The sequence below is a fragment of the Xenopus laevis genome, chromosome 5L (assembly GCF_017654675.1).
Source record: "Xenopus laevis strain J_2021 chromosome 5L, Xenopus_laevis_v10.1, whole genome shotgun sequence".
NCBI lineage: Eukaryota > Metazoa > Chordata > Amphibia > Anura > Pipidae > Xenopus > Xenopus laevis.
The window spans coordinates 7,207,862-7,223,030 of NC_054379.1; the positions used below are offsets into that span (position 1 = coordinate 7,207,862).

Here is a 15,169-nt window from a genome sequence, read left to right on the forward strand (position 1 = left end):
AGGGCTACCAAATAGCCAATCACAGTCCTTATGTGGCACCCCAATTGACTTTTTCATGCTTGTGTTGCTCCCCCAACTCTTTTTACATTTGAATTTGGCTCACGGGTAAAAAAAGGTTGGGGACCCCTGATGTAGAGAGGGATATCCTGAGACACTTTGCATTTGGTTTTCATTTTTTATTATTTGTGGGTTTTGAGTTATTTAGCTTTTTATTTAGCAGCTCTCCAGTTTTTTATTGTAGCCATCTGGTTGCTAGGGTCCAAATTTCCCTAGCAACCATGCATTGATTTGAATAAGAGACTGGAATATGAATAGGAGAGTCTTGAATAGAAAGAGGAGCAATAAAAAGTAACAATAACAATAAATTTGCAGCCTTACAGAGCATTTGTTTTTTGCTTTGAGGCAAATGTTATCTTGACTGGAGTGAGAACCAGCAGTGCAGAAAGGAACAGACTAAAGCTGCCTTCACTTGCCATTACTTTTAAGTAGCATTTCATTTCATTAGGCAAACATTTAGTTTTGTGTTTATATTCCCTTTATGAGCAAATTAGCAACCTATACTCCTATATGAGTCATTTCCTATTATTAGAGAATCCCTTTTTGTTCTTGAAACTTTGTTTTGATTCAGCCTGGGTTCTTTTTTTTCAGGTTTGATCATATACAAATAAATTTGTCTTTCAGCATTCTGACAGTGTTCTGAAACAGATATCCCTTAACGTGGCTTTAAATAGACGGGATCAATACAAGCGCATTATCACTGAGCCATAACACAGCTCCATCTATTGATTGTTCTCTGGGCTTCAACTTCTTCTGCCTCATCCTCAGCCCGTGTTTTAGTAGAAACTGGATCCAATACATCCTCATTATGAGTTCTTTAACGAAAAACACCTTTAGGCAATTTCATATCCAGCTTTAAAGGATCCTTCCAATCAGTGATTAGATAAGTTCCGCTTGTTACAGGAAGAGGAATGAAAGCAACAATCTTATTGGTTTCCATATCTGACCGGGTGCAACTATGTCCAGTGTAGTTCAATGAGCCCCAGGATTTGACATAAAGAATTGTGTCGCTAATTCTTGTTTAGTAAAATCACAAAATAAGATCTTTTTAAATAAAAAAAAAAAACAGTTTAACATTGGTTGGCAATGGATCTTAATCATAATAATAAAGAGGGGGAGGGGGCGTCTGGTAACCTTAACCTAATCCTTCAAAATCCCCTGTGTTATTGTATCTTTCAGCAGGATGGCAGGAGCGTTCCCTTGGGAAATCGTAAATTCAATGAATAAATGTTTATTTTTCAAGTTGAAATTCGTTCAGCTGTTTTAAAATTTCAAACCTCAGGCTCAAACTCCATTCGTTATTTAAATTAAAATACTCATGGTCATTAAAAGGGGTTGTTTTCCTTTCAATTAACTGTTAGTATGATGTAGAGAGGATATTCTGAGACAGTTTGTAATTGGTTTTCATTTTTTATTATTTATGGTTTTTGAGATATTTAGCTTTTTATTCAGCAGCTCTCCAGTTTGCGATTTCAGCCATCTGGTTTCTAAGGTCCAAATTCTCCTAGCAACCATGCACTGATTTGAATAAGAGACTGGAATATGACAATTTGCAGTTGGGATTTATTTATTATTTAGTTTTTTTTAATTATTTAGCAGCTCTCCAGTTTGCAATTTAAAATTCCGCTAGCAACCACGCACTGATTTGAATAAGAGACTGGAATATGAATAGGAGAGGCCTGAATAGAAAGATGAGTAATAAAAAGTAGCAATAACAATACATTTGTAGCCTTACAGAACATTTGTTAAATGGGGTCAGTGACCCCTATTTAAAAGCTGGAAAGAATACAAAGAAAAAGGCAAATAATTTTAAAAACCTATAAAAAAAAATAATAAAGACCAATTAAAAAGTTGCTTAGAATTGGCCGTTCTCTAGCATATTATTAACATTTATTTATATAGCAAAAGCTAACTTAAAGATGAGCCACCCCTCAAACCATTCTGCATAAAAAAGTTCAGGCATCCTTCGTATAATGCTTTGTGTGATCAAAATGCTATTGAGAACCAAAGATAAGCAAGAATCTTTGCATTAAGGAGTATTTGAAGACACATGAGAATATGGACCCCTAAGGGGGTTATTTATTAAAGGTCCAGTTGATTCTTACCCCAAAAATTCGTGTTTTGAGGGTATTTTTCAGTCAACTTGAATTTTCATGTTAAAAAAAAGGTTTGTACTGAAGGCATATTTACCCGTGGCCCTTTCTTGAGTTCTTTGTTACAAACCATTTGGATTCATAATAATGATTGGTCATAAGCATCCAGTCCTTATTTAATGAATGTCCTGTTTTTACAGTTGATCTACTTGAAAAGCAATTTTGGGATTAGTCTTAGCATGTGAGGCAATAAACTACCGACTTTCTATTTTTGCTTTCTTCATTCCACACTTGTAATATATATAAGGCATAAAAATGTCTGATCCACTAGCAGATTTTAAACATTTTTTTTATTTATCTTTCAGTTAACTATTTCTCCTTATTTCTGAGTTAAAGGAGAAGGAAAGACTTTGCACTTGGGGGGTGCCAAATGTTAGGCACCCCCAAGTGATTATATTTACTTACCTGAAACCCCAGGCTGGTGCTCCTATCAGCAGAAAACTGCACTGGCCCGGGGTTATACCAGTGAGCACCACAGAGTGATCCTCTTCCTTTGTGCGGCTGCGCATGCGTGGTGGAACAAAAAGCGGAACCTTAACTAAAAATTCACTATGTTGTTCAACTGCGAATGCGTCTGCCCTGGGAAATTTGAAGAAAGAAAAAGTCGGAAGAGGATCGCTCCGTGGTGCTCACTGGTATAACCCCGGGTCGGTGAAGTTTTCTGCTGATGGGAGCACCAGCCCAGGGTTTCAGGTAAGCAGTGTCGAACTGGCCCGGCGGGACACCGGGAAAAAACCCGGTGGGCCCCGCCGGCCCAGATCCGCTACTTAGTTTGGCGCCGCGACCCCACTTTGTTGGGGGTCGCGGTAGAATAGAAGATATGCGCACAAAGGTATTGCTGCGCACGTGCGCACAAATGCGGCGCCGCACGCATGCGCACTAGCACAATGAAGCACGCCGGAGCGGCAGTGGGGGCCGGAGCGGGGCCCTGGAGCAGTAGCCCCGGCAGGCCCGAAGCCCCCCAGTCCAACCCTGCAGGTACGTCTATACAATCACTTGGGGGTGCCTAACATTTGGCACCCCAAAGTGCAAGATGACTTTCCTTCTCCTTTAAACTGCATAGGTTTGTTCATAATGCTTTCCTACTTCCTAAGGGGAGGGAATGAAGAAGTAAGGATTTAGTCGCTCCTCCCCTAAAACTTAATTCTGTAAAAATTCCCCACTCTTCACCCAGAACAGGAATGATTAAATGTTCCCCTGTAATTATTGATGCGAGGGGACCCTGGATGCTTCCATTGACAACAACTAGTTATCTGAGCGCACTTATTGGGTCTCATTTGCTAGAGAGCCCTTCATTCTTGTTTTGTGTAGACAAGTAAATTAATCCGTTATAGTTTATTTATTATATGAATATGTTTTGCCTCAAAATCCAGTTTTTAATGAATATCTCCATACAATTAGCCTAGTCCTTTCCAGCTGTATGTCTGACGCAGGCTGCACTTCTTTCCAACAGGTTCCTTGTCCTGGTGGGTGGAAACACCAACGATACCGGCACTCCCAAAATAACAGACCAAGTTAACAGGTTCACTCAACAAGCGGGAGTTGAAAGTGTTGCCCAGAAACTGAACACAACTGTGCACACGTTACAGCTAATTATCGACGGCCTCTGCCAGCCCGAAGGCTTTGATATCCGCACAGGTAAATGACTGCACCCCCATCCCCTTGATCTGGAACGGACCAGTAACCCAGAACTGAGAAACCAGTCTGTTCCACTTTATGATCAAAGGGGGATCTGCTATTCCTGGATACTTTCAGCAGTTTATAGGCAAATGACTTTTCCAGATGATGATTACATGTAACGAAACATCTTCCACCAACTGTGTGAAGCCAATATAATACTACTATCATGGCAATTTAAAGGGGCAGTATCCTTAAAATAAAACCATTTTATTCATGGCCTTAAAGGAAATATATATACGCCTCTTTTTGACATGAGGGGTGGAAGTTAGATTTTCAACATAATCCCCAACTGAATGAGCTCATGTCAAAAAGGGGGTATATTTTCTCTTTAATGTTGGAAAGGAAAGCAGTTTTATTATGGAATGCACAATTATTCTCTTTCATTTTTACATTTAGCCCAATTTAGTGCCCAACAAGTGTCTGTAATCAAGGCCTAATGCCTAGAATCAGAACACTTTTAAAACAAAACCATATACCAAAGGTATCCCAATGGGGAGGAGAGGGAATTTTTTTTAGTTGTTGTACAGCATTAAAGGAGTTGTTTACCTTTAAGTTAACTATTAGTATGATGTAGAGCAGGAGTCCCCAACCTTTTTTACCCATGAGCCACATTCAAATGTAAAAAGATTCGGGGAGCAACACAAGCATAAAAACTTTCCTGTGGGGCCAAATAAGGGCTGTGATTGGCTGTTTGGTAGCTCCTATGAGGACTGGCAGCCTACAGGAGACTCTGATTGGCAGTGCATCTGTTTTTTGTGCAACTAAGCCTGGAATTAAAAAACAAGCACCTGCGTTGAGGCTACTGGGAGCAACATCCAAAGGGTCGGAGAGCAACATGTTCCTTGTGAGTCACTGGTTGGGGATCACTGATGTAGGGAGTGATATTCTGAGACAATTTACATTTTATTTTTTGTGGTCTTTGAGTTATTTAGTTTCTAACTTAATTGGCTTTTGGCAGAGAGCCCAGAACAGCCACAGCTGCAGATAAGATACTTTTGTAACAATTTCAAAATAAGCAAATAAGTAATTGTAACGATATAAGATAACAGGTCCCTTGGGAGAAGTTAGACTCACAGTTTAAAGGGAAATTCACCTTCATTAGCAAAACTGTAATAACTGGGAAAAAAAACACAGACATATGTTAAAACTTTCATAACCTGCCAAATTTTGTAAAATGAACATGGTAATTAGGGGGTGTGACCACACAAATGGGAGTGGTCAAAAAAATTAGCTGAGCTAAGCACTGCAACTTTTTTGTCCCTCTTTTTATTTCCAAAATGTTTGGCGGTATGATTAACCTAGCAACCATGCATTGATTTAATAAGAGACTGGAATATGAATAGGAGAGGCCTGAATAGAAAGAGGAGTAATAAAAAGTAGCAATAACAATACATTTGCAGCCTTACAGCGCATTTGTTTTTAGATGGGGTCAGTGACCCCTATTTGAAAGCTGGAAGAAGTAGGCAGAGTAATTCAAAAACTATAACAAAGAAAAAATGAAGACCAATTGAAAATTTGCTTAAAGGGGTTGTTCCCCTTTCAGTTAACTTGTAGTATGATGTAGAGAGTGATATTCTGAGACATTTTGCAATTAGTTTTAATTTTTAATTATTTGTTGTTATTGAGTTATTTAGCTTTTTATTCAGCAGCTTTCCAGTGTACAATTTCAGCAATCTGGTTTCTAAGGTCCAAATTCCCCTAGCAACCATGAATTGATTTGAATAAGAGACTGTAATATGAATAGGAGAGGCCTGAATAGAAAGATGAGGAATACGAAGTAACAATAACACAATACATTTGTAGCCTTACAGATCATTTTGTTTTTTAGATGGGGTCAGTGACCCCCCATTTGAAAGCTGCAAAGTCAGAAGAAAAAGGCAAATAATTCAAAAACTATAAAAATAATAAAGACCAATTAAAAAGTTGCTTAGAATTGACCATTCTATAGTATAAAAGGTGACTTAAATTTGAACCACCCCTTTAAGAAGAGAATTCCAATATACATTATGCATCCCTACATGTGATAACCTGTAACTTCCTACATTCTACTGTTTCTCTGAGGGAGTTGTAGTTCAGTACCTCCCTACCTAAACAAATACTGGTTTTACCGGTCTCCCATTTACCCAGCCGGAGCAATCTATAAATATTTGTTACAGGAGAAGTGTAGATCACAACTGTAACCTAAATATTTTTTAGTTGTACATGCGGTATAAATTGTGAATAAATCTCCCTAGTTTTCTATTACACTCATTTTTCACTGGCCATTTATTATTATTATTATTTAATGAGAGGAATATTGCAGTCATATAGTACCCTGTATTCCATAGTGCAGTTACTTAGAATTCAATGACTTCATTCATTCCGGCTCTGATGAATTGTATGAGTCATGTTGTACTTAAAGACTCCGGATAATAAAAAAAAAAAAAAAACGAGGGAAAAAAAAATCTGCATGTGATGGAGCAATGAAGAAAATACGAAACTCTCAGTGAGGTCCCAGCTTCATAAAATGTTAGTGTCTGCCCAAAAACACCTTTGTACCGTTAGCCAAGATATAAAATAAGAAAAAGAAATACCCCAGGGGTCATGTACTATTGGTAGGTGCTAAATTGCACCATTAAATTGCTATTTGGGACTCTCTGTGCTGCCAGCAAGGCATTCTCAGTATAAAGCTCAGTACCAAAGGAATAAGATTTGTGCAATTATTTGTGCACTCATTTAGTGCCTGAATACTTCTCTTGTACAGGAATGGGACCTGTTATCTGGAAAACCCCAAGCCCTGAGCATTCCGTATAAGGGATCTTTCCATAATTTGGCTCTTCGTACCTTAATTCTATTAAAATCCCCCTACCAACCATACATTGATATGAATAAGAGACTGGAATAGGAGAGGCCTGAATAGAAAGAGGAATAATAAAAAAGTAGCAATAACAATACATTTGTAGCCTTACAGAGCATTTGTTTTTTTATATGGGGTCAGTGACCCCCATATGAAAGATGAAAATAGTCAGAAGAATACGGCAAATAATTATGAAAAAATAAATAATGAAAACCAGTTGCTTATATTTGCCCATTTTATAACATACTAAAAGTTTACATAAAAGTGAACCACCTCTTTAAAACATGAATTTAACCCCATAGGATTGTTTTGCCTCCAATAAGGATTAATTATATCTCAGATGGGATCAAGGACAAGGTACAGGTATGGGATCTATTATCCAGAATGCAAAGGACCTGGGGTTTTCCTGATAACGAATCTTTCTGTAAACTGAATCTTCATACCTTGTCTACTAGAAAATCATTTAAACATGAAATAAACCCAATAGGCTGGTTTTGCCTCCAATTAGGATTAATTATATCTTATTTGGGATCAAGTACAGGAATGGGACCTGTTATCCAGAATGCTTGGGACCTGGGTTTTTCCAGATAATGGATTTTTCTCTAATTTGGCTTTTCATTTAGCTTTTCATTCCTTAAGTCGACTAGAAAATCATGTAAACATTAAAAAAGCCAATAGGCTGGTTTTGCCTCCAATAAGGATTAATTATATCTTAGTTGGGATCAAGAACAGGTATGGGACCTGTTATCCAGAATGCCCGGGACCTGGGGTTTTCTGGATAAGGGATCTTTCTGTAATTTGGATCTTCATGCCTTAAGTCTACTAGAAAATCATATAAACATGAAATAAACCCAATAGGCTGGTTTTGCCTCCAATAAGGATTAATTATATCTTAGTTGGGATCAAGTACAGGAATGGGACCTGTTATCCAGAATGCTTGGGACCTGGGGTTTTCCAGATAATGGATCTTTCTCTAATTTGGCTTTTCATTTGGCTTTTCATTCCTTAAGTCTACTAGAAAATCATATAAACATGAAATAAACCCAATAGGCTGGTTTTGCTTCCAATAAGGATTAATTATATCTTAGTTGGGATCAAGTACAAGCGACTGTTTTATTATTACACAGAAAAAGGAAATCGTTTTTAAACATTAGAATTATTTGGATAAAATGGCGTCTATTAAAGATGGCCTTTCAATAATTCAGAGCTTTCTGGATAATGGGTTTCCGGATAATGATTCCCATACCTGTATATGGAGGGAAAATGTTATTAATTCAACAAAAAAAAAAGGGCCTCAACCCAAAGAGTCTGAAGACCTCTGGTCTAGTGAAAACGAATCCCACTCTTATAAGTGCAGTACATTTGCCAGTAAAACAATTTGGCTATTTTTATTGCTTTGGGTTTGGCATTTATATCTAAAGAGAATGTTCCCATGAAATGTTTTTGGCCATGCGACTGTAAGGCAGCACGAGGAACTGTAATCCCCTACCTGTACCCCACATACTCTCCATCATATTACGCTCGGCTCAGACATTTGGCAAAGGCTTTGATTGAAGCGATCAGCAAAAAAGGGAACGTTTCGAAACGGTATTCATTTCCCAAAATAGCTCATAAATCAGCCGTTTATCAGTCTCTGCGTTGGCCATCTCGGAGAATAACATTTGTGCCATGTCCTGCTCCAACCGCAGCCTTTAGCATGTCTCTGGTGGCTTTATTTAATAAGTGCGCATTTCTTGATTCACAATTTATACGGCATGTAATTTATTTTCAGATTTGAATTCATTTCCTGTGTATGTGGTCACTTAACCACAAAAATGACTTGTTTCATATTAGGGTTTTCCTTCGTGTCCACTTTAAAATTTGTTTTTCTCAAAGCTGGAGCTTAGATGGTTTTCCTCATTTATTTTCAGTAATGTTTCGGCTGTTTTAAATACAGACCTGAAAGAGTCTCAAATGCGCTATAAAAAAAAAATGCCTAAACCCTAAAATATAGGTTTTGCTTCTGGCATATTCAGATCGCTTCTCACTGGTTGGGTGTGAACTTTTAAACTTCACCTAAAAAAGGTCCCCGGCCGGCCTCCCTTAGACAACTGTGTGTTTAGCTCTTGCCCAACATGCAAACACACAGTGGCATAACTAGATATTACTGGGCCCCACAGCAAACTATTTTTCAGGCCCCCAAAATGTTTAGAAGTTGACTTGTTTTTTCAATATTTATTGAAACTGTATATGAATTATGGGCTCATGGGGCCCCTATAACTCCTGGGCCCCCCTGCAGCTGCAGGGTCTGCTTCCTCTATAGTTACGCCCCTGCAAACACACTCACGTGCACACCCGAGCCCTATGGGGTACTTGACCCGGTGCTTGGACCCTAGGAAGTCGGCACTTCCGCAACACAGCAGGAACGAAGAAAACAGGTATCGGCACACAGGTGCAATTCAAGTAGGGGGCAATTCCCCCTTCGTCAGGTGATACAGCCAAACATGTGAAATAGGTTTAAATACCCCAAAGAAACTCCACCCCCAGGAACCCATTGTCCAATATCCAGTAGGAATCCAAAATTGTCCAATCCTGGGGAACTCCAAATTAGATTGTCCAAAAAAAAAAAATTAGTGAAAAAAACCTTTTTCCCCGAACGAAAAAAACCTAAATATAATGAAAAAAAACAGAAAAACTTTACAGTTTTAAAAAAAAACAATTGTTTCAGAAAAAGGTATAAATATATCTAAGAAAACGGAGTCTAACGAATAAGGAGAAAATCTTTCCCTAATAAATGGGAAAAAAAGTCATTTTGCCTCACCCTGGATGTAATTCTCTTTCTTTTCATTCTAATATCTGAAAAAAGTAAAAAGAAGGTAGTATTTTTTCAGATATTAGAATGAAAAGAAAGATAATTACATCCAGGGTGAGGCAAAATGACTTTTTTTCCATTTATTAGGGAAAGATTTTCTCCTTATTCGTTAGACTCAGTTTTCTTAGATATATTTATACCTTTTTCTGAAACAATTGTTTTTTTTTTAAAACTGTATAGTTTTTCTGTTTTTTCATTATATTTAGGTTTTTTTCGTTTGGGAAAAAGGTTTTTTTTTCACTAATTCTTTTTTTTGGACAATCTAATTTGGAGTTCCCCAGGATTGGACAATTTTGGATTCCTACTGGATATTGGACAATGGGTTCCTGGGGGTGGAGTTTCTTTGGGGTATTTAAACCTATTTCACATGTTTGGCTGTATCACCTGACGAAGGGGGAATTGCCCCCGAAACGTTGTGTCGACTTAATAAACACGTAAGGGGCTAGTCCCCTACTTGAATTGCACCTGTGTGCCGATACCTGTTTTCTTCGTTCTAGCTCTTGCCCAACCCCATACCATGTACTTTATATTTAAATAAAGTGCAGAACACTCTGATAATTTATTAAAGAATCCGGAACTGTAGAAATGTATCTTGTCGTACCCTGTTCATTGTTACTCTCCCTTCAGACTCATTCGTAAGGAGAATATTTGAAGGTCAGAATCTTGTCGTGTGTTGTACCTGCCTTGGCCCTAAATTATTATTTTTCTAGGACATCTTAAATGACATTTACAAATGTACTGGAAATTTGTTATATATTTTGGAATAAAATGTATTTTATTAGGTAACATTTTGGCTTTAAAGAGATATTGCCGTGGTAAAATCAGTAAATCAGTTAACAGTGCCGCTCCAGCAGAATTCTGCACTGAAATCAATTTTTCAAAAGAGCAAATAGATTTTTTTTTTATTTAATTGAAATTCGGCATGGGCCTAGACATGATGTCCATTTCCCAGGTGCCCCTAAACATGTTCTCTGATAAACTTCAGTTACTCTTCACCCCCTTCCCTCCACAGCAACCTATCAACAGAACAATGGGCAACTAACCAGATAGCAGTTACCTTGCACTTCTGCTGAAGGATTTGTTTGCACTGCCCTGCTTTTTCCTGCTTGGGTGCTATTTTCTATCACTAGGCTTGGGAGCATGACTTGGGTCGTATTGAAGTACAATGAGAAGGGGAGAAACAATAGCTGTGTGAAAGCAGTTCCATCCTGAAGTTCTGGTTCCTTCTCAAAGCTCAGAATGAGGCACAATGCACCGAGATGGCTCCTCCACACCATTTGCAGCTAAAAAAAAAAAATACATTTTGTGGTTCAAAAATAAAATTTTAAATGGTAGAGTGAATTATTTGCAATGTAAACAGTGTCATTTAGAAAGAAAAAGTAAACCATAAAAATCATAACAGAATATTTTTAAGCTAACAAGTGAGTGAAGATTCCAAGGCAATTTAAACATGTGGTGGAGTCTGGTCGGACCCCTTCTCCAGACCCACTACCTGACCCTACTTGGGTTAATAATAATAAATATTCTGTATATATTGGCACTCACAGCTTCAGTTCTAATACCTTGAGCTCTCTGTACCTGCCTTGTACTTGGTTTAGTGCTGTCAACTTTCTTTTCTGTACCTAAATACATTCCTTCCTCTGCTCCTCTCCATCGCCCACCTCTGAACCCCCCGCTGTTCTTTGTACTGAATGTGATGACTAGGGCCGAGCAACAATTTTATGATGCCGAAGGAAGATCTGATGATTTCAACTTTCCCAGCTATAAAAATAATAAGCAGCAGACCTCTTCCTAAGTTTCCTTTCTTTTATATTTCCAGAGTTTGACAAAACCGTCTTTAAGACAAATATCGTCTGCCTTGAAGATCTCCGAGTTGGAACCATCCTGACGGGCAAAGTGGAGAACGCTACTTTGTTTGGCGTTTTCGTTGACATCGGCGTGGGTAAAGCAGGACTGATCCCCATGAGATTTATAACCGAGGCGAAGCTTCCTAAACCGAAGAGGAGAAGAAGTCTCGGCCTTGGACCTGGAGAGCGAGTGGAAGTGAAAGTTATTAGCATTGACATCAAGCAGTCAAGGATATCACTTGATCTTCTTCGAGTTCTCTGATTAATGTATGTTCTTGTACCTGTCTGTCCTATACAGACTACATTCTGGTAGAACATTTTTCTTAGGGTTTGTTACATTTACCAGTAATGCCTTACTTACTCCATAAAACTAGAGCAAAGCCTTTGCCAATGGCGAATGATGGTTATGTTGCCCTGTATCAGAATAGATATTATCTATACATTACAATATGGCTGCGGAAACACTGTGCACGACACCCCATTAACAGGAGTTCAAATCAAACGAGCCTTTATGTTCCTTATTTATAGGTTTCCTTAAGAAAACAGTAAAGCACGAGGGATTATTGTTGACAGAACTTCCCTTCTCAACATGACTTCGACTCCGGAGCAGAATCTGCCTCCTGTCGTTCCTCAGCTGCGCTACTGGAAGCACGGAAGCCCAACGACACCTCTGGTGGTTTTATATGTATATATATTTTTCTGTTTGTTTATGTGTTTGTTTTAAATGGTTTAGTTAAGCCAAGGCAAACACAGGGCTGCCCTCCGCTCCTATGTAAATATTCAGAAAATGAGTCCGGCTGTACTTTTGATTTGGTTGGAATTTTGTTTTATTTTTATAAAAATACAGTTTCGCATCTGTGTGTGTACATGTTATGCCTATATATATGTGTGTGTGTGTATATATAGTGAATAAAGTACCCCCTCTTGTAAAATATAAGGATATTATAAGTTACCGAGGAGTTTCATGACCATATAAAAACACGAGGCCGAAGGCCGAGTGTTTTTATACAGGTCATGGAACTCCGAGGTAACTTATAATATCCTCATATTTTACAATTGGGGGTACTTTATTTATTATAATACACAAATTTTAGTGAGTCATGTGACAGAAATTACATCACTACTCACCGTTTATAACTGATGACATCACTACTCACCGTTTATAAGGCTATAATTTACAGGATATTCATGGCTTTTGTGTATTATATATATATACATATATACATATATATATATATAGTAATATATCTTCAGTATCCGCACTTCAATCAAGCAATCTCAGGGGTGCACGGCCAATTCTCAATCATATAATCAAAATTTGGAATAAAGCATTCCTGGGCAGCGCCGGATTTCTTCTCCAGCCGCCCCTAGGCCGCGCGGTCCAACCAGGCGGCCGCATGGTCCTAGCGCCCGCCTTCCCAGCGCGCCAGCAAAAAAACGCTGGCGCAGCTGGTGTAGTTGAACGGGGATGCGAACGTCCCCATAATGCGGCTGGGCAGCATGCCACCCCTATTTTTTGCCGCCCTAGGCCCGGGCCTATGCGGCCTTGCCGCAAATCCGGGCCTGTTCCTGGGCCAGCACCTCCCTTGGTAAAACAAGTGTCTTTTTATTTCATTTCACACATCACAGTGCTCCAACATTTCGGGCCCTCTTGGGACCTTTCTCAAGGATAGTATACAATGTGCAATAAAACTTTATATAGTGATCACAATACAAAATGGCGCCAAAGTGACCTCATAGGGTTTAACAATTTGTAACCAATAGTGTTCCATCTAATTTACATACAATCAATTAGTGCATGTGTTAAAAATTGCAATACGTTGGAGCACTGTGATGTGTGAAATGAAATAAAAAGACACTTGTTTTACCAAGGGAGGTGCTGGCCCAGGAATGCTTTATTCCAAATTTTGATTATATATATATAAATATGTGCCTCCATGATACCTAGAGCTACTGTCCATGAACTGTTCCAAGACAAGGCAGAAGATGGATAGATTCACATTGATATCAGTCACCCTGTGCTATAACATAACTGTCAAAGCCAACTGCCAGAATCTCCTTCAGTCTTACTGCCAGTTTCCTACAGCGATTTGGAGCTGACTGATCCCGCCTGCATTTGGAACCGTTCACGTGCCTCCAGAAACCGTTAAACAGGTCTCCGCACCCCTATACCTGCCCCATATATAGAGTCTGCGGAAATGTAACACAAACAGATGCTAAACTGCGTTAAAAAAAGTGTTTTTTTTTGTTTTTTTTACTAAATGACATGTTATTACTGCCTGAACACTGATGTGTTAATATTTACACACAATTAGCCTGTTCTGGATCCCCGTTAAAGGTTCTTTTGGTCTTATGGGCCCTTTTCCCTCGATATCTGGAGATGTTATTTCACGTTACGTCATTGGGATGATTGCAGCAGAAGAATTTGTGGATAAATGGCGCTCTGTGCAGCTCATCTTATATCTGTTTGTTTGTTTATAGGAATATTAAAGTGAAGACATTTCTGCTTAACAGATTATTAGCCCTTTAAGGAAAAATAAATAGGAGCCGGCCAGTTATTAGAAATGATGTGGTTTTTCCCTTTAATATGTAAGATCATCATTGGCCCCATTGTATTCAGGCTCAAGGCTGTTGGCCGGGGTAATGTTTTGAGTTCTAGTTAGAACTAACTATGGGTAATGTTGGTTATGGAATCTCGTACTTTGATGAAGCGATGACAAATGAGTCAGAATTGCCCGTTTTTGCTCTTAGTATCGAGTCATAAATAAAAGAGTTTGTCCAAATGTTCTCTTTATGCATTTAACAAAGTCTAATCTACCACCATCTATCTAGGCATGTCTACAGGGAGCCAGGAATGTGTCTTCATTCTGTAGTTAAAAAACAGTTTAAGAAGGAAATTCTATTGGACTTTTCAATTTGTAGGGTTTTTTTCCCCATCCATCTACTCTTTATAATACTCAGAAAGCAATGTTTGGGTATCCCTGCACTGTTTCAAAATCATTTCTTTATATGATCCAAAATAAATCTCCAGATTTCAAAAGCTTGTCTGATTTTTTTTCCCCCTTTAATAAGCAAGGACACATTCTAACGCCTTTTATTCACCGAAACTTCGAAAATATAGGAATAGGAATCTGATGGGTTCTTGTAAAACAGCCTGTTATATTATTGTAATCTTTCTAAGTTTTAAGGCACTTTTTGTTGCTAATTGTGGAGTTAGTCTACACTTCTGCTCTGGGCATATATTACCCCTATAAAGTTTTTATTACATTCCATAGTGTATAGTTCTACCTTAAAGTGGACCCGTCACCCAAAAAAATTATTCAAAATCCTATTTTATCACATTAGTCAAGCAAAATGAACTTTAATTACACTGTATAAATTATTTGAATCTTGTTTCCTTCAGTCTGGGATTTCAAAATTATATCAAGCAGGCAGGAGCCATTTTGTGGACTGTTATTAAGACAAGTCTTGTATCATCTCAGAATCTTGTTTGTGCACCAGAATGGGGGACCTGATGTCCATCCCCATGTCCTGGCTACACAATTAAATGGTGAAGAGAATGGGGGACCTGATGTCCATCCCCATGTCCTGGTTTCACAATTAAATGGTGAAGAGAATGGGGGAATGTGGGGAGAGCAGTGACATGTAGGAAGTGCTGAATGGAAAGTGAAAGTAATTGTCTGCCTAAGGCATAGAGGAGGGGCAGACAATATTTGATTGACAGCTGAGATGTTTAAATGAGCTT

General features: G+C 38.5%; 1 protein-coding gene across 2 annotated transcripts in view; it reads left to right on the forward strand.

Annotated features, from left to right (window-relative positions):
- Positions 1-12,276, forward strand: part of LOC108716424 (S1 RNA-binding domain-containing protein 1) — a 133,623-nt gene extending 121,347 nt beyond the window's left edge. For both annotated transcript variants that reach the window (XM_018262543.2, XM_041562494.1), the window contains exons 20-22: positions 3,664-3,848; positions 11,397-11,691; positions 11,953-12,276. In XM_018262543.2, the coding sequence (XP_018118032.1) occupies positions 3,664-3,848; positions 11,397-11,686 (475 nt within the window). In that variant the 3' untranslated portion in view covers positions 11,687-11,691; positions 11,953-12,276. The remainder of the gene's footprint in view (positions 1-3,663; positions 3,849-11,396; positions 11,692-11,952) is intronic.
- The last annotated feature ends 2,893 nt before the right edge of the window (positions 12,277-15,169 follow it).